The sequence below is a fragment of the Barbus barbus genome, assembly GCF_936440315.1.
Source record: "Barbus barbus genome assembly, chromosome: 11".
In the NCBI taxonomy this organism is placed as follows: domain Eukaryota; kingdom Metazoa; phylum Chordata; class Actinopteri; order Cypriniformes; family Cyprinidae; genus Barbus; species Barbus barbus.
In genome coordinates this window covers 2,243,365-2,268,917 of record NC_136739.1, presented here as the reverse complement: position 1 = coordinate 2,268,917, position 25,553 = coordinate 2,243,365, and the positions used below count along the sequence as shown (strand labels likewise).

The following is a 25,553-nucleotide window of genomic DNA, read 5'->3' as shown; positions in this document are numbered from 1 at the left end:
TGGTTTGTTATGATAGGACAATATTTGTCTGAGATACAACTATTTGAAAATCTGGAATCTGAGGGTGCAAAAAAATCTAAATATTGAGAAAATCTCCTTTAAAGTTGTTCAAATGAAGTACTTAGCCATGCATATTACTAATCAAAAATTAAGTTTTGATATATTTATGGTAGGCAATTTACAAAATATCTTCATGGAACATGATATTCTAATGATTTTTGGCATAAAAGAAAAATCGACAATTTTGACCCATGCTATGTATTTTTGGCTATTGCTACAAATATACCCCAGCGACTTATATTGGTTTTGTGGTCCAGGGTCACATATGATATGACAATATATAAAATGCTTAATGAATGATGGCAGATTCAAAAATGTCTTTAAGATGTGTTAAGATGTTTTTGGTATTTTTTTAATGCGCAATAAATAAATAAATAATTTCCCTCCATCCTATAGTTTTGAAGATTAAAAACAAGTTTGGAAAAATAACCATTAACACTTTAAAAGTGTCAAAATTATTCAACCCCTTGACCTGCAAGACATTCTGCTGCCTTAAACAATATGACAAGAAAACAATTCAAACAAAGCATCTGTAATTATAGAACATTTAATTCACATTTGGCTCTAAAAATGAATGTACAAAATTATTCAACCCCCAAAAGACAAATTTTGCAAAGAATCTTTCATTCTTTATTACAACTAATAAATGTTGCATCTAAGTGCTCACAAGCTTCTGACACCTCTCCTCTTAAATCTTAGCCCAGAAGTTTTGGATTGGATAATCGCTCTGCAGTCCAATGATAATCCGTTTCAGTCTCTGTATTGAAGGCATCACAATCTTTGCCATAATGTCCTTCATACAGGATTGCTCCACCACCATGTTTGACTATGGGAATGGTCTTCTGCTGCTCATAAGCTTTGCCTTTTTTTTGCACCACGTGTCCACGGGTCCAAAAAGTTCAATTTGGTCACATTACGAAGAGTGGTATTCGGTAAGGTGTCCTGACATGAAGGCCATGTTTGTATAGTGTTCATCAGATACGCTCCATTGAAATGTTTCTTCATTCTTTCATCAGATCATCTTGCAGGTAAATCTAGGGTTTTTCTTAGTTTCTCTGATCTAACTGCGTATTCCCCTTGATGATATTGTGCTTTCTCTTTAACGCCATCAGAGTTTTACTGGTAAAACACATCTTAAACTTATGAGTAAGGCTGTCAGTTGCGTCTCTAGGAACTTTTAGACTGATGATACACGGGGCAACTTTTTGAGCAATGCTGCCGTCAACAGGCAACCAGGTGAGACACAGGGCCCACGACCAATCTAAAGTATCCAGATAGAAATTTGTTACCCAGAAAGTGCTCAAGCAATGTTGCTCAAAAACAGCTGCTCGGCAAAATTGCTTACAAATTTGCAACCTTTTGTAATATTTCATCTTTGTAGCTTTTATGAGAGCTCTTTTGACTTGGTCATATTTGCAACTCAACTTTAACACATGCATGGGCTAAATTCATATAGAACTCAAAAATATTACAATATACTGTATATTGACATCTTACACGTGTAATATGCCACATTTACATTTCTTTTAGCAGACACAAAAATGGCTTCTACACTAGTGTATACATAGTTGAAATCACCAGAAATAAACCTATAGACCTCATTAGACATTAGTGAAGACCCTCGAGGCCTAAATATGTGTTTACAGGATATGTACTATGTACTTGTACTGTTTGTAAAATGATTGTTGGTAACAATTGCACAAGAAGGATTTTAGGGGGTTCACATGAAAGTTAATTTTTCCTAAACTACAAACAAAGGCATTTGTTTTTTCAAAATTAAGTTATTTTACATTAATTACAACCATTCAAAAATTCCCTTGTTTGTTCTTATGCATGTCTGTGCATCATGGATGATCAGGAGCAAACCAGCTGGCAGGAATCCACTGTGGTTCTTCTTGAGCATGTTGTATAGCCGTGAACAGATCCATGCATGAATCTGGCAGATCATCGTTCACAATCACACAGTCAAAGTACTGACGATACTTGGCTTCCATAGTCCTGCTTGCTTCCTCAATCTCCTCGAAGTCTTTGTCCTGAGAAAACCAGTGGGACAGTGTTACATCTCATAACCAGAACTCATGAACACACTCTTAACTTATGTTCATAGCAGCATTATCAGAAACAATACCACAAGAAATATCAAATGCATTTCTTACATAAAAGTATCTCTTGATGTATCTATTGGAAAGAAAATGTGGGTCTTTTCTTGTTTGCTTCATGTGGGCAGGAGACGGAGGCCGCACATATATAATGTAGGGCTTCAGCTTCTTGGTTCTGACTGAATGAATGCACTGGAATAAACAGATATGTGCATGTGCATCACTCTTTGCAACCAAACTAATGATAAAAACATAAGAAGTGTGGTTTTGACAGACATAAATGACACCTACATGAGGTTCAAGGTCAATAACACATATTTTTCCATTGTCCAAAACATCTTGGACCGAGTCTAAGCTGGTGCCGTACATGTGTCCATTATGCTCTCCATACTCGAGAAATCTGGACATTGTTAAAAGCACAAAAAACACCCCAGAGTAAGCTGAATCACAAGAACAGGTTGTCAGCTATATAAGTATTTAAACATAAGCAATAATAAGCATTACTTGTGATTAACCACCATGTACGCGAACACTTCCTTGGTCACAAAGTGATATTCACGGCCATTCTTCTCACCCATTTTCTGGGACCGTGTTGTGTCTGGAGCAAAACAAGAGACAACTGTTTTGTTAAATAATGTAAGATGCTGTAAGCTATTTCAGATATTTTGTTAACTTCAAACACACAGCCTCTCCTTAAAATCCAGCCCTCCAAACTCTGCGTGTAGTCAGGACACTTTTTTCCTGATATTTAAAAAAAAACTAGCTTACAGAACCTTTAAATCAGAAGTTAAAGGGATCAAATGGACCACATACGAGATATTGGTCCCTGGTACGTATTAGGGTTGATTTTGATTAGCCTCCTGCGTAGTTCATTAACACCAACTCCGGATGGACCTGTGGAAAACATGGAAAAGCATTAAGCCTTTGATGGGACCCATTTAAAACAGCCATTAAGACAAATGATAATTATTGTACGTTCATGTATGGATAAGATAACCCTGCACGAAGAAGACCATACCAATGAGCACAATGAGACGGGGGGGGTCGTCTATGTGGCGCTGGTAGTGGACCACCTCTTCATAAAGGGTGGCTGAGGTGTTATGGCAGCTGCTGACACCACAGGAATAACATGAAGGCTTTCGCTTACTGTATGATTTCCTCCTCCATACACGCAGACTGTGTCGGAACCCCGCTGATTCAAACAAACTATTTACTTTTCATTTATGTGTTCATATGAGCCAAAATTTACATTTGTAATTCAGATTTCATACCTATATATAATCCTTGCATATGTTCACCATTCTCACCCTCCTCTGACAATGAACAAAACAAATATTTGATCAATTAAAGTTTTAATAACAAATCAGAGAATCTACATAAAATCTAAATGATTCTCTCATTCCATAAAATGCTTTTTCCCCAGAAAAGACTTACCTACCGAATTCAAAATCTCCTTCATCTGTAAGAACAAAAAAATGTATTAAATACCGTGTTAAACTGTTTAGACAAGCCATACTATTACAATGAAAGCCTGTTTGCACTTTATTTCTTGCGATTTACAATTTATGTTTCAATTTTGATTTGACATCTCACAATTCCTACTTTTTTTTTCTCTCAGAATTGTGAGTTTATATCTTGCAATTAAGAGTTTCTTTCTCAGAATTGAAATGCAAAATCGCAAGACAAAAAAAATCCTCGGAAAAAAAGTCGGAATTGTGAGATGAAAAGTTGCTATTTTTTTTAAATTCCGTGTAGAAACAGGCTTTCAGAAGTTAAATAAATGAAGATATAGATTCAGTGGGATAATCACCTGTTTCAGTGCATTTGTTCTCATCTGTTATCTCCTCTTCTCCTTCAGAACAAAGAGAGTTACACAACACAACTAATTAAAATGTTGTATACATGTTCTTAACGAATGTAATAAACATGAAATCACAAAAAAGAAACAAAAAAGATACATACCAACATCTGTTGCACTCACTTTACATACCAAAGCAAAGAAAACGACAAAGAATTAGACTAGTAATAAATAAAGATATTATTAATTAATAATATTAATGCAACATTGTGGGTTCTTTCATAGTATTTCTTTCTTCTGGGGTAAACTTAATACATATGCATAGATGAATTTTTCAATAATGATGACTCTCTCTGACCTTGAGATAATATAAATGAGCTGTTTCTGCTACTGTGATAAAAAATCTGTTTAAAACATAATTTGTCATGAGCAATAGGATTGTGGTTATTAAGTCTTATATAGTTTTAACTTCTCCATCCTTCAATAACAGCCTCTATGCAAAGCCTGCAGTACACTGAAATTAGTCTGAAATGTCCAGGGACCTTGCAAACTTCAGATGCTCCTAATTCCTCAGAAGGATATGCAGAAGAATCATCTGGTGTTTAGAAATAACAGTATCTATCCTTCTTTCTCCTTAACGGCTGAGCGAAAAGTGGACAGGACTAGTCAATCAGTCATGAAGGAAGGATCTTGCCAAGAACAGCTCACTTTCAAGCTTCTTTAAAGTAATTAGATCAGGGTAGAGAGAGGGCAGGGTTAAGAGGCTTATGATGCCAACCAACATCTTAAAGAGTGCACAGAAGTTCATACATCTGTGTGTGTGTGTGTGTATGTGTCTGTGTGTGTTATTAACGTACAGGGTCTGATGCAGGTGTGAGTCTGATAAGGTTGGGACCACCACAACTCCCTTTGCTTACTGCAAAACAAGGAAATAAATCAATGGCTGATCAATGGCTTATTTTTGAAAGAACTTTAACTTAGCATAATCCAAAACTGACTATCTGAACTGGTTAGTGGAGGGGATGAGGCCACAACACAATGAGGCACTGTGGAGTTTCCTGGCCTGCCACCATCGGATGTCCCTCTGGTCAACAATCTTCAGCAAGTCTCCTTTACTGAAGGCCATGCCTGCATCTGGGCAGGGGATCGCAGGGTCCTGCAGAGGACTGTAATCCACCATGGCTCTCACATACAGCTAATGGGAGACAGAGACAATCAATTAAAGGGATAGTTCACCCAAAAATTAAAATTCTGTCATTAATTACTCAGACCTTCGTTCATCTTCAGAACACAATTTTTATTTTTTTTTATAAAATCCGAGAGCTTTCCGACCCTGCATAGATAGCAACGCAACTTAAAAGTTCAAGGCCCAGAAAGGTAGTAATGACATTGTTAAAATAGTCCATGTAACATTGCGTCGAAGACCGAAACAGAAGAGAAGAAATTGTTGAATAAAGTCATTATTTTTGCTTTCTTTGCACACAAAAATATTCTCATAGCTTCATAAAATTACGACTGAACCACTGATGTCACATGGTCTATTTTAACAATGCCCTTACTACCTTTCTGTGCCTTGAACGTGTCATTTGTGTTGCTGTCTATTCAGGGTCAGAAAGCTCTTGGATTTCATCAAAAATATCTTAATTTGTGTTCTTAAGATGAACGAAGGTCTTACGGGTTTGGAATGACACGAGGGTGAGTAATTAATGACAGAATGTTCATTTTTGAGAGAACTATCTCCTTAACAACATTTTATTTAACCTTTTTAATAAGTCTTTATTTAAACAGAAAGGAACTATATATAGTGAGCTATTATTAAATGTTATAATTTATTATACATATGTATATATATATATATATATATATATATTTGTAGAATTTTAGTAATACATTTAATAAATATACTGGCATAGTGCAGAGTTCATATTCAATTAAGATATTTACAGTGCACTTACGGCTGGTTGGCTGTTGGTGGGTTGTGGTGTATTAGGGATCACTTTAAAAAGAATATTTCCTTGCGATTGCACCTATAAAATGTGGGACACTGCATGAATGGATATAGTGATTATAAGAGTAGGGAATGGCTTGAAAGTCTTAAGATATTATGTAATGGGAAGAGAGTGGGGAAGGATATAAGAAACACAAAAGAGGTTTTTATCTTGACTTTACCAGCATCTGAATGACGTGCTCGGGCTGCAGTCCCTGCACTTTCTGTCCATTCACTTCCACCAGCTTGTCTCCAGGATGAAGAAGTCCTAGAAGACATGCACACACACATTAGTTAGTCTAATACTTAAAAAAAAACAAACATGAAAATGATCGCTTTCTGTACCATTTGATGGTAATGGCTCTGAAATACACTTAACCAGCAAAGTCTGCATGAAATCAAACAAAGCAAAGTCTGCATTTAGAAATTTTCTAAATGCATTTTATTCATCTTATTTTGAATTAATCATCCATGCATGTTTTATTTTAATTTTATTTGACCTCATAGTTGTTAATCAATATGTCATAATTAATTATTTCAGTAAAAGGACAAACGTCTCTCTGGTGGACTTCTACAATCATTTATTGTGCTTAAACCCCGCCTCTTTCCTAAAATGCGACATCCACAATTGATGTTCCGATGTTCTATCTATGTTCTATGCTCATTTGTTCTATCAAAAACTGATGGATAGAACCAAGCACACAGGTCACTCACCACTGCGATCTGCCAGTCCTCCATGTATCACCCTTGCAATAAAGATATTCCCTGTTTTTTCATTCTTCCTAATAGTTGCCCCCTAAAAACGGGAAAACAGACAAAAAATGGTCAACTAGTTGGTTGTCCATTACAACAGGCATCACATGGTGAGTCACACAGACGATCTTACTGCTGCACATGACTGGAGGGAGGCTGTGGCTGCAATGGAGATCACGTTATGATGAAATATTAGAAAGACGGACACTATGGTAATGAGATTGTGGAATCCAGTCAACATGCCTGACTTGACCTAAACTAAAAGTGTGACAAAGGTCAAAGAGGAACTTATGGGAAATACACATAGGGTTGATGAAAGAGCTTCAGATGCAGAATGTAGAATGAAGTGTTTTTATTTGAAGGCAAGGAAACTTGATACTCTTGAACAATGTTAACAAGCACCATTCAAGGAAATGTTCCATGAATCTTGAGTGTGGATGGGATGAACAAGAGATACAAATAAGAAAAAGATAGAGTAATTGCCTGTTTGTCATGTAGTTCCATTGTAGTGAACAACGTCATCCCAGCATTCGGTAAAATCAAAACCAGCAATTTCAGCAAAGAGTAAAGTGAGGAGAGAGAAGTGGGAACACAGTCACTCTTATTTCCTCATCTTTGACTTTTTCCTCTTGCTAGAGAGGCACAGTATTGTATTACAGTCATCGTTAGGAGTGGAGGCCGTCAAACCGTTTGATAGGGATGTATGTCCAGTTTTACTTCCTGGTGTTACAGACTTGTTTCCAATCAGGCATGATGAAGACTTGCAGGAGTTGGATTGAGGCGCTACATAAGGAACTTTCATGTTAAAGTTTAGAGAAGAGGAGGAAAACGATGATGCAGTTGAGGATGAAGACGATGAGTAGGAGGAGGAGGAGGATGAAACACAAGCAGCGTTGGCTGGCGCAATCGGCTGGCTAGGCAAGTTGGGCACGCTTGCCGTTTTGGAGACGTGTTGGGGTCTGGAAGTCACTTTTGTAGACTTGCTGGCGATAATAAGACCCTGCAGTTTGTCCACCACTTCCACCAATAGACTCAATGCCTGGGCGTTTTCCTTCACGCTGTCTGTCATTCTCTCTGTTACCTCTACCATCTTCTGCCCGAGATCTCGAGCATCGCTGCTGCTCTGGTCCATACTACTGGCAACGGTATGGACGGCAGACCTCAGCTCATCCAGGCTGTGTTGCTTTGTGAACACCAGAGCTGATTGAGAAGAGCGGGTGGGATCTATGGAGTGATGCCGTTGAAGCAGAGGGCTGGAGGGGGCTGTCTGGGAATGGAGGCCACATCCAGGTGGGCAGCATGAGCGTGGGAAGGCTAGAGATGAGGTGGTGCAAGCTGTGCATGTATGGTGTTGATCTTCAACTATGGTTTCTACACCATCTGCACAGTTCTCTTCAAGTTATGAAGAAAAAAACAGGATAGATTAGTTTGGTTTCACAATTAAACACAGTAAGACAGTGTTTGGCCTTGTCAGGCCAACAGTAGATATCTTTGGGACAGGTTGAGCCTTACCCATAACCACAGAGTCATAAACGGTCGGAGCTGAGAGGTTCAGACCTCCTCCCGAGAGATGGGCAGTTTGGCAGCACAGGTTGCAGCTCGCAGTGGACTGATACCTGGGCAGTGAGTGCGGCTGTCCTGAGGAGGACGACAGACCCCCTGCAGACCCTAGAAGACTTTGTTCCCCAGAGCCAAAATGCCTGGCTAAAGCCAGTTTCTCCACTGTGAGTTGCCTAAGGCTGTTCCAGTAACTGGGCTTCCCCTCTTTGACACACTTATAAGTGAGAAAACAGGACTGAGCTTGCTAACCAACAAACATTACACCAAGACAAATCTTGGGGATCTTAAAATATGGCAAAATAATAGACAAGTAAAAGCATGTTCTGTTGCAATGACAAAATTATCTGTTTTTTTACTGGGATGGAACTGGATATGGGCTAAAACAGGAAGTTATCTCTCTGAAGGGGATTATTTTGTGACAACAACCTTCTGGATTTGCATTGTTCTGCTTATTATGCTTCCATCTGCCACAAAAGTAAATAACTGGACAAAAATACTGATTTGAAGCTTCATTTGAAGAAAAATTGTTCCAAGATGAACAAACGAGATGCTACTTGTGACATGTTCTTCATTGTGGTTTGGTTTGTAGTTAGTTGCATATAATTATTTATACATCATGTAACGTATAACATGGAGACTGTAAAATAAATCATCACCCTTTTTCATTTCACTGTAACATAACATCCATCTAGGAATAAGCAGCACTGTAGATTATAACAGCACTGTGATCATAATAATGAACACACTCAAGTTCAGAACCAGTGGTGTAGGATCGGTGGGATTTGTATTTATGTACTAATATAAAACTCAAACATCTGATTTCAATAGATTTTAAAAGCTGTTATTACGTAACCATACAGCTCTTACCATAGATGAGAAAAAAATATTTAATGCCATATACCCTTTACATGATATTGCACTGTAGTGCAATGAGGGACATTTACGTGGGATTACAGCTAAACTGTTCACTAACATATCTGAAATTGCAGTGCTATTTATGATCTGATGCTTACCAGAGGCTGTTTATTCTTCACAAGGCAAACAATCCTCATGGCCTCCTCATTGTCAGGCAGTTTGTCAGGAAGAGGCGGCAGCACTGGACCGTAGTCCCTCTGGGCCACAGAATCATGAGCAGAGAGCAAAGCCTGGGGAGAAATACATAATAAAAGGTCAAAAAGACTGACCTAACTTTCATTTACATAAATGCACCATAATCAAATTGTTCTAATAGCAATAAATGCAACCCGAATTAGACTCTAACCTGCATATGAGGGCATTTCAGCAAAATATAAAGTTCTTGTGCCTCAGAGGAGGGAGCAGCCAGTCCTCGCACACTGGCCATAATCTGTGGGACAGCAGAAGACTGATGATGAAAAGAAAATAGAAGCTGATAGGATTACTTCACCTGGAAATTAAAATATTTTCATCATTTACTCACCCTTACTGTATGTATGACTTTAGAAGACTTATAATATACTATATCATTTACTCACCCTCATGTATAGTTTTAGTAGACTTGGAATATATGGTTTCACAATGAATTATTATACACTGTAAAACCAAATGAGTTAAGGTTATTCAAACCATTTGAGAAAAACCGCAATTGCTTTAAATGTTCACTGTACTCGTAACAATTGTTTTAAATTTATTTAAACTTTAAATGCTTTCAATGGTTTGTGAATCCACAAACAGAAGGCTCTCTTAATATTATATTAAACTATAAATACATTAAAATACTTTTGTGGGACTGAAACTTAACAAAACTGCGCAAAATATTAAAATCAATAACAGTTAACCCATTTCCAGGTGGCTAGCAATAGCACAAATACGTATTAATATAATTCCTGAGACTATCACTGTAATGTAGTGTGTAGTCATTCCTTTTTATATAAACTGCATAGTCTTAATGTGCAAAAACTATGGTGGTCGAGAGAGCTCGACGCACTGCAAATAGAAAAAAACACCTGCAAATTAATAAAACAACCTCATCAATTTTACAACACATGCGCTGCAAATGCGCACAACACAACCAAATAAAGAAACACACTGCAAATAGAAAAAAAACACCTGCAAATTAATAAAACAACCTCATCAATTTGACAACACATGCGCTGCAAATGCTCACAACACAAACAAATAAAGAAACGCACTGCTAATACTCACAACGCAACCAAACAAAGAAATGTGCTGCAAATAAAATTCTTTATTTGTTTTTTTTGGAGCATTTGCAGCCCCTGCTGTCAAATTGATGTTTAAGATGTTTTCTTGATTTGCCGGTGCTTTTTCTATTTGCATGTGTTTTCTGAATTTGCAGCGCACTGAGCTCTCTCGGTCACCGTTAAAAACACAAAATAACACTTAATTTTAACATTTAGTCTCCTTTAACAGTCTGAAGCAAGGCATGATGGGAAAATTAAATCTGCCGAAACTCACTCAGTTCCAGGTCTGCTTAACATGTGAGTTCACGTAACTTTTTACTATTAAATACACTGAACTTCCTGTAGTATTTGACTAAAATGAACATGTTTTATTGATTAAATTTGACTGTTATATGGCATTATAATTTATTATATATGACATGAGAGTTTCATATGATTGATGACTGAAGGAAGGATCATAGATTTTGTCATCTCTGTAAATTAGCCCTTCAAAGCAAAGTCAGTAATAAAAATACATTGACTGACCTCCTGAGATAGTCTCGAGGAATAAGACAGGTATGGGCTTGGGGCATCTTGACTGTGCTGCACCAGACACTCATACACCTATAGGAAATAACAAATCCTTCATGTGCAAGACAGCTGCAAACTCTTTACACACAGAGTCCAATGACCTGCCCTGGGATAATGTCAAAACTGGATACTCAAAGGTGTAAGTATTGAATGAGCATGTCATACCCTGAGAAGAGAGTAAAGCCAAGGAGCACTGAGGAGGCTGTACAGAAGATCAGCACCGTTAATGTCTCTGTCTATGGACAGTCTCACTTCCTCTACCACTTCTGTCAAGATCTGAGCCAAACCTACATCTGTGAAAGAGAACAAGACTCTGTAGTATTTGATTTGCTGGTTTACCTTTGCGCATGTCAAGGCAAAAAATCACTGTTCTATGTATTTGCAAAGACGCACCATTGTCATCGTGTCCAGGTGGCATCACTGAATCCTCCTCCATTGATTGACGCATGACAAATTTCTCTGTTCATCAGATCAGCGTAGTCCTATAATACAAATCAATGTTGAGAGTACAAGAGCGCAATCTACATTTCTGCTGTAGAATCATAAATTATGAGTGCAAAAGTGGCAGAACCATTGCACGTTTAGCTTCAACTGGTCATTTTGATTCTGTATTCCTAACATTTTCAAATGCCTCTAAATGTAAAATGACCCACGTATAAAAATACTAGAAAATGAATTAAAATAACCTAATGAGAATGAAGCAGTATTTAAGAAAAAATGATGCTGGGATAAATAATTCACCTGCTGTAAAACAAATTAATGTCAAGAACATAATTTGCATTTCTGCTGCAGAATCATAAATTATGAATTAAGTGCAAAACTGCACAGAGTTAGCTGATTACAAACTATAATAGCTTTTACTTGGGATTTTAATTAATTATTACTAACACATTTAAGTGTCTCAAACTGAAAAATTACCTAAACATTAAAATAAATTAATTAGAATGAAAAGAAGTTCTAATAAAAAATACTCCTGCTTAAAAAGAAACCCATTTACTTTATAGCCTTTATTCTGGAGATACGTTAGACATAACAATATAACGGTCAGCCAGTGTCATTTGTTAGAAAGATCGTCTACAATACAATTAAAACATCTCAAATGGAAGTCATCTGGAAACTTAGGTGTTTCATCCATTTTAAGAATGAAAATACACATCGGTTGTGATCTCTGACCTCTGTTACTAAAGCAGGTCAAGAGGCCGTCATGTGAAGATTAGATTATGATGCTACTCTTACCTTCTTACACTCCTGCCACGGTTTTCCTCCAAACCACTCCGACGCTTCTTCATCCTACGTTTAGACCAGCTAGCTGTGGAGCAGTTCAGTTTTATATTAAGGTGATCTTCTGCTTCTGGCCTGACAACATGCATGTGATTTTACTATAAAATGTCTCTGGAAACTCAGATTGTAATCCTTTTCTATCCTGCTTAATCCTGCGAGGGGCCGGCCTCTCTCGGTGAGCACTTCCATAGGACCGCCTGCCACTGAAAGCTTCTTACCTCCTCCTGCTTTTAGAGCTCCATAGACACACTCACACATACACAATACGGCCCTACCAACTTTACAGATAAAATGGAAAATAAGAATCATAAAAAACATCACATAAATCCAAAAGACTCAGCTGGTGCCACAGACTTTCTCCTGATATTATCGTTACACAATAGACAAAGATAAAAACACAAAGCCAGTCGACTTAACAACTTCAAATGAATAGACACTAAACAGACAGAAAAAAACATTTAATGAAGCAATGAGCATTATTTTAAAGGAACAGTTCATCCAGAAATTTAAATTAGCTGAAAATGTACTCACTCTCAGGCCATCCAAGATGAAGAAGAGTTTATTTCTTCATGCAAAAAGAAATTTAGCATTACATCACTTGCTCACCGTTTGATTCTGTGCAGTGAATGGGTGCCGTCAGACAAGAGCACAAACAGCTGATACATGTTGACAATAATGTCACAAAAGTCTGATACATGTTCTAACAAACTAATCAATCATTAATGTGTTTTTAACTTCAAACTGCAATACGCACAGATCAAGAACTCTTTACAAGGAAAAACACTCCAAAACAAATATGTTGGTGTATTTTGATGTGAGAGGACAACAGGGGATGGACTTTTTCACTGGAGGAAAAGTTATTATGGACTTGTATTTTGGTCAGAAGTGATACAAACGTCTTGATAAATTTGTTTCTTACAAACAAGCAGCTTTTCACTTCACAAGATGTTAATTGATGGACTGGAGTGCTGTAGATTTTTATGATGTTTTTATCAGCTGTTTGGACTCTCATTCTGACGGCACCCATTCACTTCAGAGGATCCATTGGTGAGCAAGTGATGTTATATTAAATTTCACAAAATCTGTTCCGATGAAGAATGAGAAGAGTACATTTTCAGCAAATTCTATTCCTTTAACTGTAATAAAGTAAGAGCTCAAATCCAGAACATCACATTGCTGATGGTCACAGATGTTAATTTACCAGCGCTAATGGCCATTAATTGAACCTCATCAACTCTTTCTATAATCTATAATATTATGAGCTCATAACTACAGTAAACAGGTACAAAACAGATTTCAGTACTTTAATAGGTTAGTATATTAACATTATATTAGTTAATAAAATTACGGTATTTAACTGTAAATTTAAGTTAAAACCTAAAATGTTAGTTTTTACAGTACAATTCCAGCAACCACAGCTGCCGTTTTTTTTACGGTAAGTTAAAGATTTTTTTTTACAGTGTATACAAGCAAGGTCACAGAAAGGAAAATAACAAAATTATCTCCCAGTTATGCCATTGTTATTTTAAGTAGTGAAAGTAGTCTCCCAGAAAACTTTACAAAACAGTTCAATCATTGTTTTTTTCATATGACTTCAATTACAAATTGTGTTGTACAAAATCATTTTCAAGGTGACATTAACATTTAGATCAACAATGACAGTAATTTATCAAAACCAGTAACCTTCTGAAAAATTAAAAATAAAATCAGCCTTTATGTTTAACAGTAAAGGTGCGGTTGTCTTTTTAATCTTCATTAGCAATCCTTAGCCAATGACAATGACCTAACTAGTGACAAACTGAAATATTGGGAGGATGATTAATCAGACAATACTATAATTTGCATATAATGGCACCAGCAAATAACTTTAAAATTAGTTTAAATTAGAGTTTAAAATTTTGATTTTCAAAGATTTTGAAAAAATGATTCTGTAAAGTTATTGTTTGTTTCATTTCACATTAGTAAGTCATATACTGTATATAAAGTCATTAAAAATGCACATCCTCCCACCAGATCTTACAACAAGGCTGTGTTGTATCTGCAAAACTCTTTCAGTGCATGTTCAAATGTACAAAACATGCATTTAGAAGAACACACACACACACACAGATTCATGAATAAAGGCATTCGTGAAACAAGCAAAATATAAAGGTTATTGCTTTTTCCAGTGCAAAATACTAAATGCTGAGATCCTTTGGGGGCCCTGCCATTTAAATTTGTATTCCCTTATTGCATAGTGTCGAATGCCACATTTTCAATCAACGGCAAAAATGCATAAAAAAATATTACTGTAGTCTTCAGTGTATTAGTTCTAAAAATACCTTAAATTCACTCTGGTACAGCTTGATAAGACTAGATAATATAATTACAACTCAATCAAATTTCATACAGTGAAAAGCTTGCTGTCATGCTGAAACGGAAACAACTTCTCAGAATATCCACGGTGTTTCAAAGTTACACAGATGGATTAAACGGGGACATTTTAAAATACAACACAATATATTATTTGACTTTACATGTAGGGGCTTCAACACCATTAAGTCAAAAATCTTTACTTGCATATATAATACCTACATAGCAAGACTTTATTTATTAACACTGCAACCCTGTGTAATGTGCAAAATGGCAATAAAACCAATAAAAATAAAAAACTACTTATTACTAGGGATGCAGCTATAGGATTTTTTAGTATTGATTACAAGTTAAGTAGCGATACTATGAACTTGTTTTCATTTTTCAGTTGGGTGACAGTAACCATTTTCAAAGCTTTTGCAGTAACAAGCTACGTTTTCGAAAAACTGATGCCACTGCTTTACAACAGTACAAATGAACAAAATAACACATGCTGTCCTTGAATACCATCTCTCTCCTAAATAGCACTGGAAAGCCAGATTCATTTTAATGAATTTCCTAAAGCCAGTGATAATGAACCAAGTTCCTTAAGAAGGATCGTTTATGTACACTACTGTTCAAAAGCATTGAATGATTAAAAGTGACTAAAATTTTCAACAGTATGCCCAACAAGATTTCTATTTTTAAATAAATATTATTTTTAACTTTGTATTTATCAAAAATCCTGAAAAAAGTATCATGGTTTCCTCAAAAATATTAAGCAGCATAACTGTTTTCAGCACTCAGAATAATAATAAAGATTTCTTAAGCAGCAAATCAGCATATTAGAATGATTTCTGAAGGACCACGTGACACTGAAGACTAGAGTAATGAAAATTCAGCTTTGCATAGCAGAAATAAATTACATAACAGAAAAGTTCATTTAAATCAAAATAATATTAAATTGAAATAATGACTTTTTTTGCTGTATGTTGACCAAATACATGCTGCATTTTTAAGCATAAGTACGGAAGTTCTAAGTGGCCATGCATTATTATAATTTTTCTGTCTTGTTTTCTCGTGATTACGACATAACGAGTTGTTTTGTCGTTATCACGACTTAATTTTCTCGTGATCTCGACATAACGAAAGTTGTTTTGTCGTATTCATTAAACAGTATACCTCATTATTACATTTAGCTGTAGCTAATGAAGTAGTAAAACTAAAAGAAGAACAGAACTTTCACAAAAAGTCAAAGGCTTTCTATGAGCTTTGCAAAATGCTCTGCTGGCTTTTAAAGCACTAAAGGTTTCTGGCAACTCATATTGAAGCATGAGAAGTGCTACCTGAATATATGAAATATGCGTGTTAGGTACGACTGGATCTCCTCCACTGCCTGCTGTAGGAGGCGTCTATTAGAGCCCACACCAACATAGGTCATCCTGTACACAGTCACAAGGGTCTCCAGCAGCCAGCCAAGAGGGTGATGAGGGGTATCACAGGCCTAAAGGGAGTTAGTAACAACCCCAAGCTTTTGAACAGTAGTATAAATGCATTATGTAAGAAATTATTAAACTAAACGGCATTTATTAAAAAAACAAAACAAAACAAAAAAAACATACACATCTTACAATATCAAAATCAAGATGAAGAGTATTTTACAGACACTTTGTGGCCACCTGTGGTTACTGTGCCAAGACATCTGTAAGCTATATGAAGTCAGTTCTCTTCAATAAAAATCCCCTTCACACCAGTTGGTGTCACTGCAAACATGGCTTAGAACAGTAAATTAGTTCTGAAAAAGTTCTGTTTGCAGATGCCACTTGGATTGATATTTTGTTTCTAATTCAATTACACCATAATTAATTGTGACCATAAGTGTCCAAATGCTTTTTGAGGCATCTGTACAGCTGTGCAGACTTGGTGTTAATAAGCCTTTGAACACCTCACCTTCAAGAGATACCGACGGATGTTGTTGTAGGAGTCGGCAGTAACTGGACCCACATGCTGAGGAATCACCTCAAGACTCTCCAGCATCTTAGTTTGAGATCGACTCAGCTCCTCTGGACTATAGACAAACATACATCACTGATTCATGTGCATACAAACAAAGAAGTTTCGTCTTTTGTGTAACAAAGTTCCAGTTTGGTGAATATTTGAATTAGTATTGGTTTAAAAAATAAAAAAAAGAAGCCGCCCTGGGCCTGTATTCATGAAAAATCTTAGCGCTAAGAGTTGCTCCTAGTAACAAAATTCTTAGAAATGTGGGTGTTTCCTCTTAAAATGAAAGAAAAGATCCTAGTAAAGAAAAAAGTAATTCAGAAAGCATCTTAACCCTTAAAAGAGGTCTTAAGGTCCAAAATTGTAAGGAGTACGGACGAGGACTTTTAAGGGGCTTAAGAGTTTCTTTAGCAGCGGAGAAAATGGACGAAACATGAAGAGGGAGAAGAAATGTGTTGTACACAATGCATGATAGTGAGTTAATAAGATGCTACACATTAGATTGTGCAGGGATCATGTTTGTGACCGATCTTATTAAATACATGCTAACATCTCCGACACCACGCTGAAATGCCATAGCGCCAGAAATGGACGTAAATCGCTACATTAACATATTTGGCAACTGGAGAAATGTATGACAGCATGGTAAATAAAGAATATATATATACATATATAACGTGTGTGTGTGTGTGTGAGTGAGTGAGTGAGTGAGTGAGTGAGAGAGAGAGAGAGAGAGAGAGAGAAAGAGAGAGAGAGAAAGAGAGAGAGAGAGAACAGTAAAAAAGGAAAAATTACAAGTGAAGACTTATAATAAACCCTACTCTTAAAAGCACACTTTTATTTCCTTCTTGGACAACAAACCAATCACAGTCTTCAAAAGACAAGATAGCTAGCAGTGGGGTCAGCCCTGCCTCCTCACCAAGATAAAAGTTTTTGTATTTTCCTCGCTCAGAGTTGCTCTCAGATTGGTCCTGAATCACTTTTAATCTAAGACTCCTAGTTAGAAATTTTCAAGCTAAATTAGGAGCTCTCTAATAGGATTCTTAGAATCTTTAAGAATACGGGCCCAGGAGTGTAACATTAAACCATTAACTATATGTTGCAGAGTATAAAGCATTTTCTACTGTATGTTACAAGCCTAGTGTGATCACACCTTTACTTGTTCATTGTTGTGTGTGTGTGTGTGTGTACACACTGATATCTCTGTTGTCTGCGTCTGGCAGTGAGGGCGATGGCGATGTTCTCCCAGGCTTTCTCATGCACTCCTTCACCAGGAGCTTCACAGCCTAATCGACTCCAGCACTCATCAAACACTGCCTTCCACTTTTCTTCTGCAGGCACTGCGTGTTGACCAGTCACACTAAACACACACACACACACACACAAAAATATAAATATATATACAGTAGGCCAAAGCATTATTCATGACACACTTACGGTATCTTTCTTTCTCTCCTCAAAGCTTCAAAAGGTTTTGTAAAAGTTCCAGCCACTCTCAGACCGGCTCCCCAGTGACCGTCAAAGACCCCATCCAAAGAGTCCCCATTAGGCATGAACAGAACGCCCTTCACATCCATAAAACCACAGGAGATTCAGATACACAGAAGCATTCACATGCACAAATCACAAATAGAGTTTCTATTACTGTGACAGAAAACGGTCAAATTATTTCAAAGACACCTTTCCACACAGAGTCCAGTCATCTGAAAACTCGCCCTCAAAGACTGTGTCATCATCACAGAGAAGATTCCCATTGCCCTACAGGAGACAGACAACAGAGTAAGAGCTCAAATAATAGTACACACTGTAACTAGTGTGCAAACAGCTAAAGAAATGTATATTTAATATAAGCAAGTTACAGGCACTTCAATGCAGGCATATAATAACATCTCAACTGACCATCATCTTGTTATTACAGAAGTTTCCTTCATAATACAATCCGAACTGAGTTATAACGACTCCGACTCCATGGCGCTGGTCATCGTGCCACATTCCCATGTATTTCTCTCCTCTGGGAGATATAAAAACAAATTAATGACTTGTTCAGGAGGATGGTTAAAATCTCAAATTTGGAAACTACAATGAACATACTTGCTGAAGTCATCGCACACCCCATAGCCTGTTCTCTTCCCCTGAACCCACTGGCCCACAAACACACTACTGGAGGAAGGAGAGGCTAACTTTCCACTCCGTAACATGCCGTGACCATGACACATGTTGTCCCTGAACGAGCCCTCGTATACCTCACCTGAAGCATACCTGCAAAGCGTGTGCAGACAAGGGAGGAATTGAAACAAACGTTATTGCCATTTTAAAACCACTTTCAAATTAGACCAAGAAGAAACAGACCAACCAAGCATGCAAAGAAAACATCACAGCAGAACTTACAGATCAAGTTTCAAAAACCACAAAAAATGTGAGGCAATATGCCAGCATACTCGACAAACAAATACATACACAACGGGTTTTTGGTTTTATGAAAATGACACTTGAGGCCGTATCTCTGCAATGCATATTGACTCCAAACTTTGTGTGCCATTGTCACCTCACACAGAACACACCACATCGATTTGATGACGGTGCCACCTGTTGGTCAAAAGTGAAAAGTCATTCAATCATATTACTGGTAGTTTTAAATTATTTTTCAGCCATTTGGACTACAATAATCTTAAAATGGCTTCAATTACTCATTGCTGCAGTTGTTCTGATGCTCCGTGCTATGCTTAGCTCCTCATTTTTCCGCTGATGTGCTTGGCGCCGTCATTGCTGCTTGCAGCTATATTTTTTATATTAGTTTTCGTGATTTTATGAAGTCGTTTGCCAATGCAACATTTCACATTTTTTCATCGAACATTTATATTTTACTTAACCTTGATTTAACAGTATGCAATGCAACAAAACAATAGCAATGCTGGCTAATAATGACAGGGAGAATGTATTGCAAATGACACACGCAAGACTTAAAATCACGTTGGAACATGCACACAATCTGCCACGCCACGTCTTCAACACACTGATCGGTTTTAAACAAATTTAACATTGGCCACAAAATAGTTAGTAGCACATAGAGATTCCATGTTAAAGCAAGGTTTAACATTCACACTATCATCTCTGTTGCCCACTCTTTCCATTAATCTGATCTACATCTTTCCTCGGCAGAATAATGAACTTCAATTTGAAGCAAAAAAAAAAAAAAAAAAAGGGAAAAGATGCCAGCTGATGATTCAGAAGGGAGAAACGAAGAGGTCTTAGCTTGGGAAACTTTCATCAGACAACAATTTCCACATGCTTTATAATGTTTTTTTTCAGGCTCAAGTCAAGCCCTAAAGTATAAACTGCTTCTGTAAAGGCAGCAATTTAATCACACAATACTCACATGCTTCTTTGATGGAATAGTGCCCTGAATGAATGAAGAGAATAAAAAAAAAAAAAAAATTAGTTTAATGAAAATTAGAGTGTGGTAAATTTAGTGAATTAACCTGTGCATGAACCAGCACATTACTGAAGAGGATGAACCAGCTGGCAGAGAATCTTCCAGCGTTCTGTAACGTCAGAGCTTTATTACTGCTCTCACAAACCAGACGACGAGACGGCTTACGCAGGGATTCCTGAGAAAGAGAAGGTCAGGTAAAGAGAACGGCACACATACAGACACATGACGTGCTCATGAATCCTCCCGGCCACACACAGCTTTCCACATTAACTAAACAGAAAAGTATCTGAAACTTCTGTGGTCATATCTGACACTATTTAGTCTAGCAGCACGCTGAGCAATTCAACTTCATTAAAGGAAATAGTAACTAGGTCAACTCAACCACATTATAAAGTGGAAGTAATATACTGTACAGTCACAAGTACTGCTGCCAGGGAGGGAAATAAACACCAGCCAAACACTGCTGGTACATTTTCACGGAGGTGGATTATATTGCATTATGCGTGAACCACTACAACAGGCCAACATTTCTTATAATTAGTTGTTTATTAAAACAATTCTCAGATTGACCCAGAAACTGTTGCTTAGTAAAAACAACATATGTGACCCTGGACCACAAAACCAGTCATAAGGGTCAATTTATTTTAAATTGGGATTTATACATCATCTGAAAGCTGAATAAATAGGACAATATTTGGCTGAGATACAACTATTGAACATCTGGAATCTGAGGGTGCAAAAAAATCTAAATATTGAGAAAATCGCCTTTAAAGTTGTTCAAATGAATTCTTAGCAATGCATATTACTAATCAAAAATTAAGTTTTGATATATTTACAGTAGGAAATTTACAAAATATCTTCATGGAACATGATCTATTATTTTTGGCATAAAAGAAAAATCAATAATTTTGACCCAATGTATTTTTGACTATTGCTACAAATATACCCCAGCGACATAAAGGGATAGTTCACCCAAAAATGAAAATTCTGTCATCATTTACTCACCCTCAAGTAGTTCCAAACCTGTATGCATGTTTTTGTTCTGCTGAACACAAAGGAAGATATTCTGAAGAATGTGGGGAACAGAGCAGTTCTGGGGCACCATTGACTTCCATAGTATTTTTTTTCCTACTATGGAAGTCAATGGTGCCCCAAAACAGCCTGATTACAAACTTTCTTCCAAACATCTTCCTTTGTGTTCAGCAGAACAAAGAAATTCATACAGGTTTGGAACTACTCGAGGGTGAGTAAATGATGACAGAGTTTTCATTTTTGGGTGAACTATCCCTTTAAGACTAGTTTTGTGGTCCAGGGTCACATATGTGGTAAGAATGAAAAGTTCATCTAATTTGCTACTGGATCTTTGAAGATTGTTACTCCTCAAGTGCATACTGCAAGTACTCTTCACACGCATGAGGGTTTTTCATGCTAACAATTTTGTTATATGTGTGAATGCTTAACGCATCAGCTGTCAAAACTTCATATGCTTTTTGTGTTCACTCAACTCCATTTACAAATTAATTCTTTTCTGCATTTGAATGGAAAATTTTTAAATGGCTGCTGGGCAAACAAGCTAGTTTTCCAATCTCGCTGCATAGAAAGGTTTGTAATACATTAACATGTTAGACAGCGCACCTAACTATTGTGAATTTAACTAAAGAGCGGACATGCAGCAAGACAGAAGCAAACTGACGTTATTGTGAAACAAAAATACAATTCAGTTGGAGGATATACTGTATAAAAGTTGGGGGTCAGTAAGTTTTTTTATAAAGGAATTTTTATAAACACTATATTAACACTTATTCAGCAATGATGCATTAATCAAAACTGATGTTACAAAAGATTTGTTTCAAATAAATTCTATTCATTTGAAATTTCTATTCAACAAAGAATCCTGAAAACTGTAAAAACAGTTTCCAAAAAATATTAAGCAGCACAACTGCTTTTAAAATGGATCTGTTCATTTCTCACCAGTATAATAATATCCAGTTGACTAACGCCTAACTAAAAACAAAAGTCATATTTTGTGATGATTAGCAAGTGAAAATGTTGGCTGGGCCACTAAAATCTAAACTTTAGAAAGAAAACAACTTCTTGTTGCGCCCTGATTGGTTGATCGCACTCATGTAGAATAAATAATGTTATAGCCCCTGATTTAATATTTTATAAAATATTTTTTCAAATAAACTTTGAGGTTCACAATACCTGGAGAGAAGCCAGGTAAAGAGCTTCTGCGATTATGTGCTTCAGCGTCCTCTAATGTGATGTCCGTCAGACTGGTGCTCTTCTTGTCTTGAAGAGGATCTGCTGCAGAGAAGTCCATTCCAGCTGCCTCTCCTCTCTCCTCACAGGACTCAAATAAACATCCATTACTAATCAACAGGTCACTGATGCAAATGCCTCCATCCACACTTGAGTGCTGTGAAGAATCATCAGAAGTGGAATCCAGTGTTGGTATTAAATGGAGAGAGTGTTTCCGGTCAGTGACAGTATCTGATGCACAGCGTTGTCTGCATCTGATATCAGTTCCACTCAGTGCTGGTGAAGAGGGACGTAGTGTAAGTTCATCACGTCGGTCTGATCGGAAAGGACATGTAAGTGACGCCTGACGGCTCGGAGGATGGAAACCTCCCAAAGAGCTGACCTCGGCCTGCTCAGCGAGGGTCTGGTCCGAAATTCTTTTGAGGTAGTCTGTCAGAGCTTGCTCATCAGGGTAGGGATTGCTTTTGGTTCATCGCAGACGTGCATGTCTGGTTTCAGATAAAGCAGGGACTGGTTGAGCCTCCTGGCTTGTTGTATTTAGCTGAGATCTGACTGAAAAACCTGGGTCTTCGCAGATGTTCTTCAAGGTCAACGGGGATATTTCGAAGTGGGCTGAGGAGTTTTTCCTTTGTGGTGTCTGAGCTGGAGAACTCTGTCCTGACCTTCGGCCTTCTTTAGAATCAGTCAGTTCCACTCCAGTTGCCCTCACAGTGAAAAGCTAGATCATTGAGGATGTACAGACTCAGCGAGCACAGTCTGGCCGTAGAGGCGGGCCGGTGCAGACAGATATGGCTCTCCCACTGCAGTCTGGGAGAGATCGAACCAGAGCTGCACTTCCTCACAGAATACCCAAAATACCAAAACATCAGAGAACACTTTTACCCCAAAATTAATCATATATTTCCCCAATTTAACATTTGTAGCTCAACCGAAAAACTTTGTTTTATTCTTGGTGAAAAAGCCAAATGTGCAATTATTGCTGTAAAATGTGTAGCATCATGCATCACCTGAGAGACAACCACAATCCAGAAACAAACAGCCAATAGATATCTGCATAATGCTCCAATTCTCAGTCTAGTAGTTACTACATGACTTTCTGTATATATATATATATTTTTTTTTTTCCTACACGTATCTGTGAGTATAAATTACATTTCCATATTATATATATTACATATTAGTTATAATATATAAATAAATGTTCATAAGTTCTAATGTAAATGTTCATAAACCATTTTCTTTGTTGTCTTAATGCTTTGGCAATACAAAATGTATTTTTTGTCTTGTATAATGATAGAAAGCACTTTCAAATAGTAACACATTATAACAGAAATAAGTACACACCTGCTCTGTTCCTCCATCAGCATGATTTAATCATTTCAGACGGTTTGACAGCCACTCCAGCATCTAAATGACATAAAATAGCGATTTAAAACGGACCTCACAAGCGAAAGTAACTAACACAAGCACTTCTGACACATTAAAACCGCCCAAGAGAGTACACAGAAAGTAGTTCAGTTCGATTAAGTTCAATAAGCGTATTTACAAAACACTGTTTTTAGAGAAAAGTAACATCCTGAAGTATCTTACGGGAGGACGGCTGTCGGCGTTTGATACAATACAGGAAAGCTCGCGCTTCAACTTGACAAGTAAAGTTTGTTTGGGAACGATGGAAAGCATGGAGGGTCAGAATAGTCTGCTTGTACAGATTTAGGTAACGCGAATGTTGTCTGGAAAATCATCTAATACTTTATTATTTAGATTTCTTTAACCCTGGAGATGCATAATCAGGACAATTGTTTGATTAAATTTAAATAAAGGTCAAATGCAGCTGTTACTGGGAATAAGTTGCAGCAACTCTGTTTTCATAACCTTTTGAATTGTATTTTTGTGTTTATTTAAATGTGTGTGTGTGTGTTGGTATTTGGGCAAGCCAAAAAATAAATAATATGTCATTTAGATGTAGGATATAGTGTGTATGTTCTACTAAAACATTAAATAATATCAAAAACAAACTATGTGATCATGTAATCGTATAAATGTCGTACAGAAACTCACTTGACAACAAATAATTTGCGTTTGTTTGAGACATTTGAAACAAAAATATTGAACATATTTTAATATTTCACATTCTAATAGTATTACGTTGACCGTTTAACCATTTACAACGTTTTTCATTTAACTTAAGTATGCTTACAAGAAGCCTGTATATTCAGAAAATATATTTTTATTGTTTGTTGAACGTTTAGACAAAATACAACATAGTTTGCATATGTGTGTTTGTGTTGAGCATCATATTTGACACACCAGGCTTTTATGGCTCGTTAATATAGTGAGAATATGAAAAGAAAACAACTTTCTATCAGTATAAAAGTTATGCTTACATTTACTTTATAAACAAACCGTTTTCACAGCAAAAGGACGTGTACAATGACGACAAATCAGACATATCAAAAGGGACATAGCTGCTTGTGTGCAACAGGTTTTTCAGCAAAGTATTGATCCAGTCGATAATGTGGAGGCCTTAGAAATTTGCATATCATATATACTACAGTAGGCCTTTCCTCCATCCTCCTGCATCTACATGCATAACATTCTCCGCATTCTGTCCATTTCTGAACATTTTACTGTCCATCTAAGAGACCCTGTGCTTAAGAGCCATTAATTACAACCCAGCAATAGTGCACTCATGTCACTCTGAATCATACAAATCAAAAGCATGATATGATAAAATGAGAAAGTGTGAAACTTGTGACTGTTCAATTTATTTTGTTTGTTTTTTTGCAGGAAAATGCCATGTGTTTCACTAACCAGCAGAGGGCACAACACTACTAGTACATTCATATAAGCTGGATCAAAGTTTACCATGAACTATCTAATGGTTTCATGGCTAATAAAGTTAGTCCTCTGTGATTTGGCTGGTCAAAGGCATAGCACCTCACTTGAAATGGTGAGATGGTACTCCTCACATAACGCTAAAGCCTACCTTATGTCATGACGTCCAAATGACCTCAGTTTTTGCTCAACAAACCAAAACAACAGCAACAAAACCCGAAACGACCTATCTGACAGAACAAGGCTCAGACAACCGCACTCTAAAAAACCATAATGTCACATAAAAGTTGGCTTGGAGGAAGAAAAAAAAGGTCAACAGCAAGTAACATGAAATAGAAAACAGTAAAACGACTTGGGTTTGGGGAGGAGAAACCACGAGCAGTAAAAAAGCCAGCGAAGGATTGGCAGGTATAAGATATCTCTG

At 37.0% G+C, this 25,553-nt stretch overlaps 1 protein-coding gene and 1 long non-coding RNA gene across 5 annotated transcripts; both read right to left on the bottom strand.

Annotated features, from left to right (window-relative positions):
• Nucleotides 1-578: 578 nt before the first annotated feature.
• LOC306877159 (MAGUK p55 subfamily member 4-like) lies at nt 579-12,388 on the bottom strand. 4 transcript variants are annotated; one of them, XM_079428717.1, is made up of 21 exons: nt 12,223-12,369; nt 11,380-11,468; nt 11,152-11,279; nt 10,942-11,019; nt 9,519-9,620; nt 9,271-9,402; nt 6,659-6,740; nt 6,127-6,212; nt 5,913-5,984; nt 4,956-5,152; nt 4,815-4,873; nt 4,122-4,139; nt 3,970-4,011; nt 3,598-3,618; nt 3,431-3,472; nt 3,178-3,351; nt 2,973-3,053; nt 2,664-2,757; nt 2,451-2,559; nt 2,217-2,351; nt 591-2,093 (listed from the first exon to the last, which is right to left on the bottom strand). In XM_079428717.1, exons 2-21 carry the CDS (start codon nt 11,432-11,434, stop codon nt 1,905-1,907), a joined length of 1,896 nt encoding a protein of 631 aa, XP_079284843.1. In that variant the 5' UTR covers nt 11,435-11,468; nt 12,223-12,369; the 3' UTR covers nt 591-1,904. The 4 variants fall into 4 exon arrangements, with proteins under 4 accessions (XP_079284844.1, XP_079284843.1, XP_079284846.1 ...); XM_079428718.1 differs by lacking the exon at nt 4,122-4,139 and having other exon boundaries at nt 579-2,093; nt 3,970-4,041; nt 9,519-9,602; nt 12,223-12,388; XM_079428720.1 differs by lacking the exons at nt 591-2,093; nt 2,217-2,351; nt 2,451-2,559; ... (10 more) ...; nt 6,127-6,212; nt 6,659-6,740 and adding exons at nt 7,037-8,089; nt 8,210-8,471 and having other exon boundaries at nt 9,519-9,602.
• A 6,998-nt stretch (nt 12,389-19,386) lies between these two features.
• On the bottom strand, nt 19,387-24,010 carry LOC306877160. Its single transcript, XR_013784873.1, has 4 exons — nt 23,885-24,010; nt 23,639-23,701; nt 22,238-23,101; nt 19,387-20,207 (listed from the first exon to the last, which is right to left on the bottom strand). It is a non-coding gene; the product is annotated as an uncharacterized lncRNA (long non-coding RNA).
• Between the last annotated feature and the right edge of the window lie 1,543 nt (nt 24,011-25,553).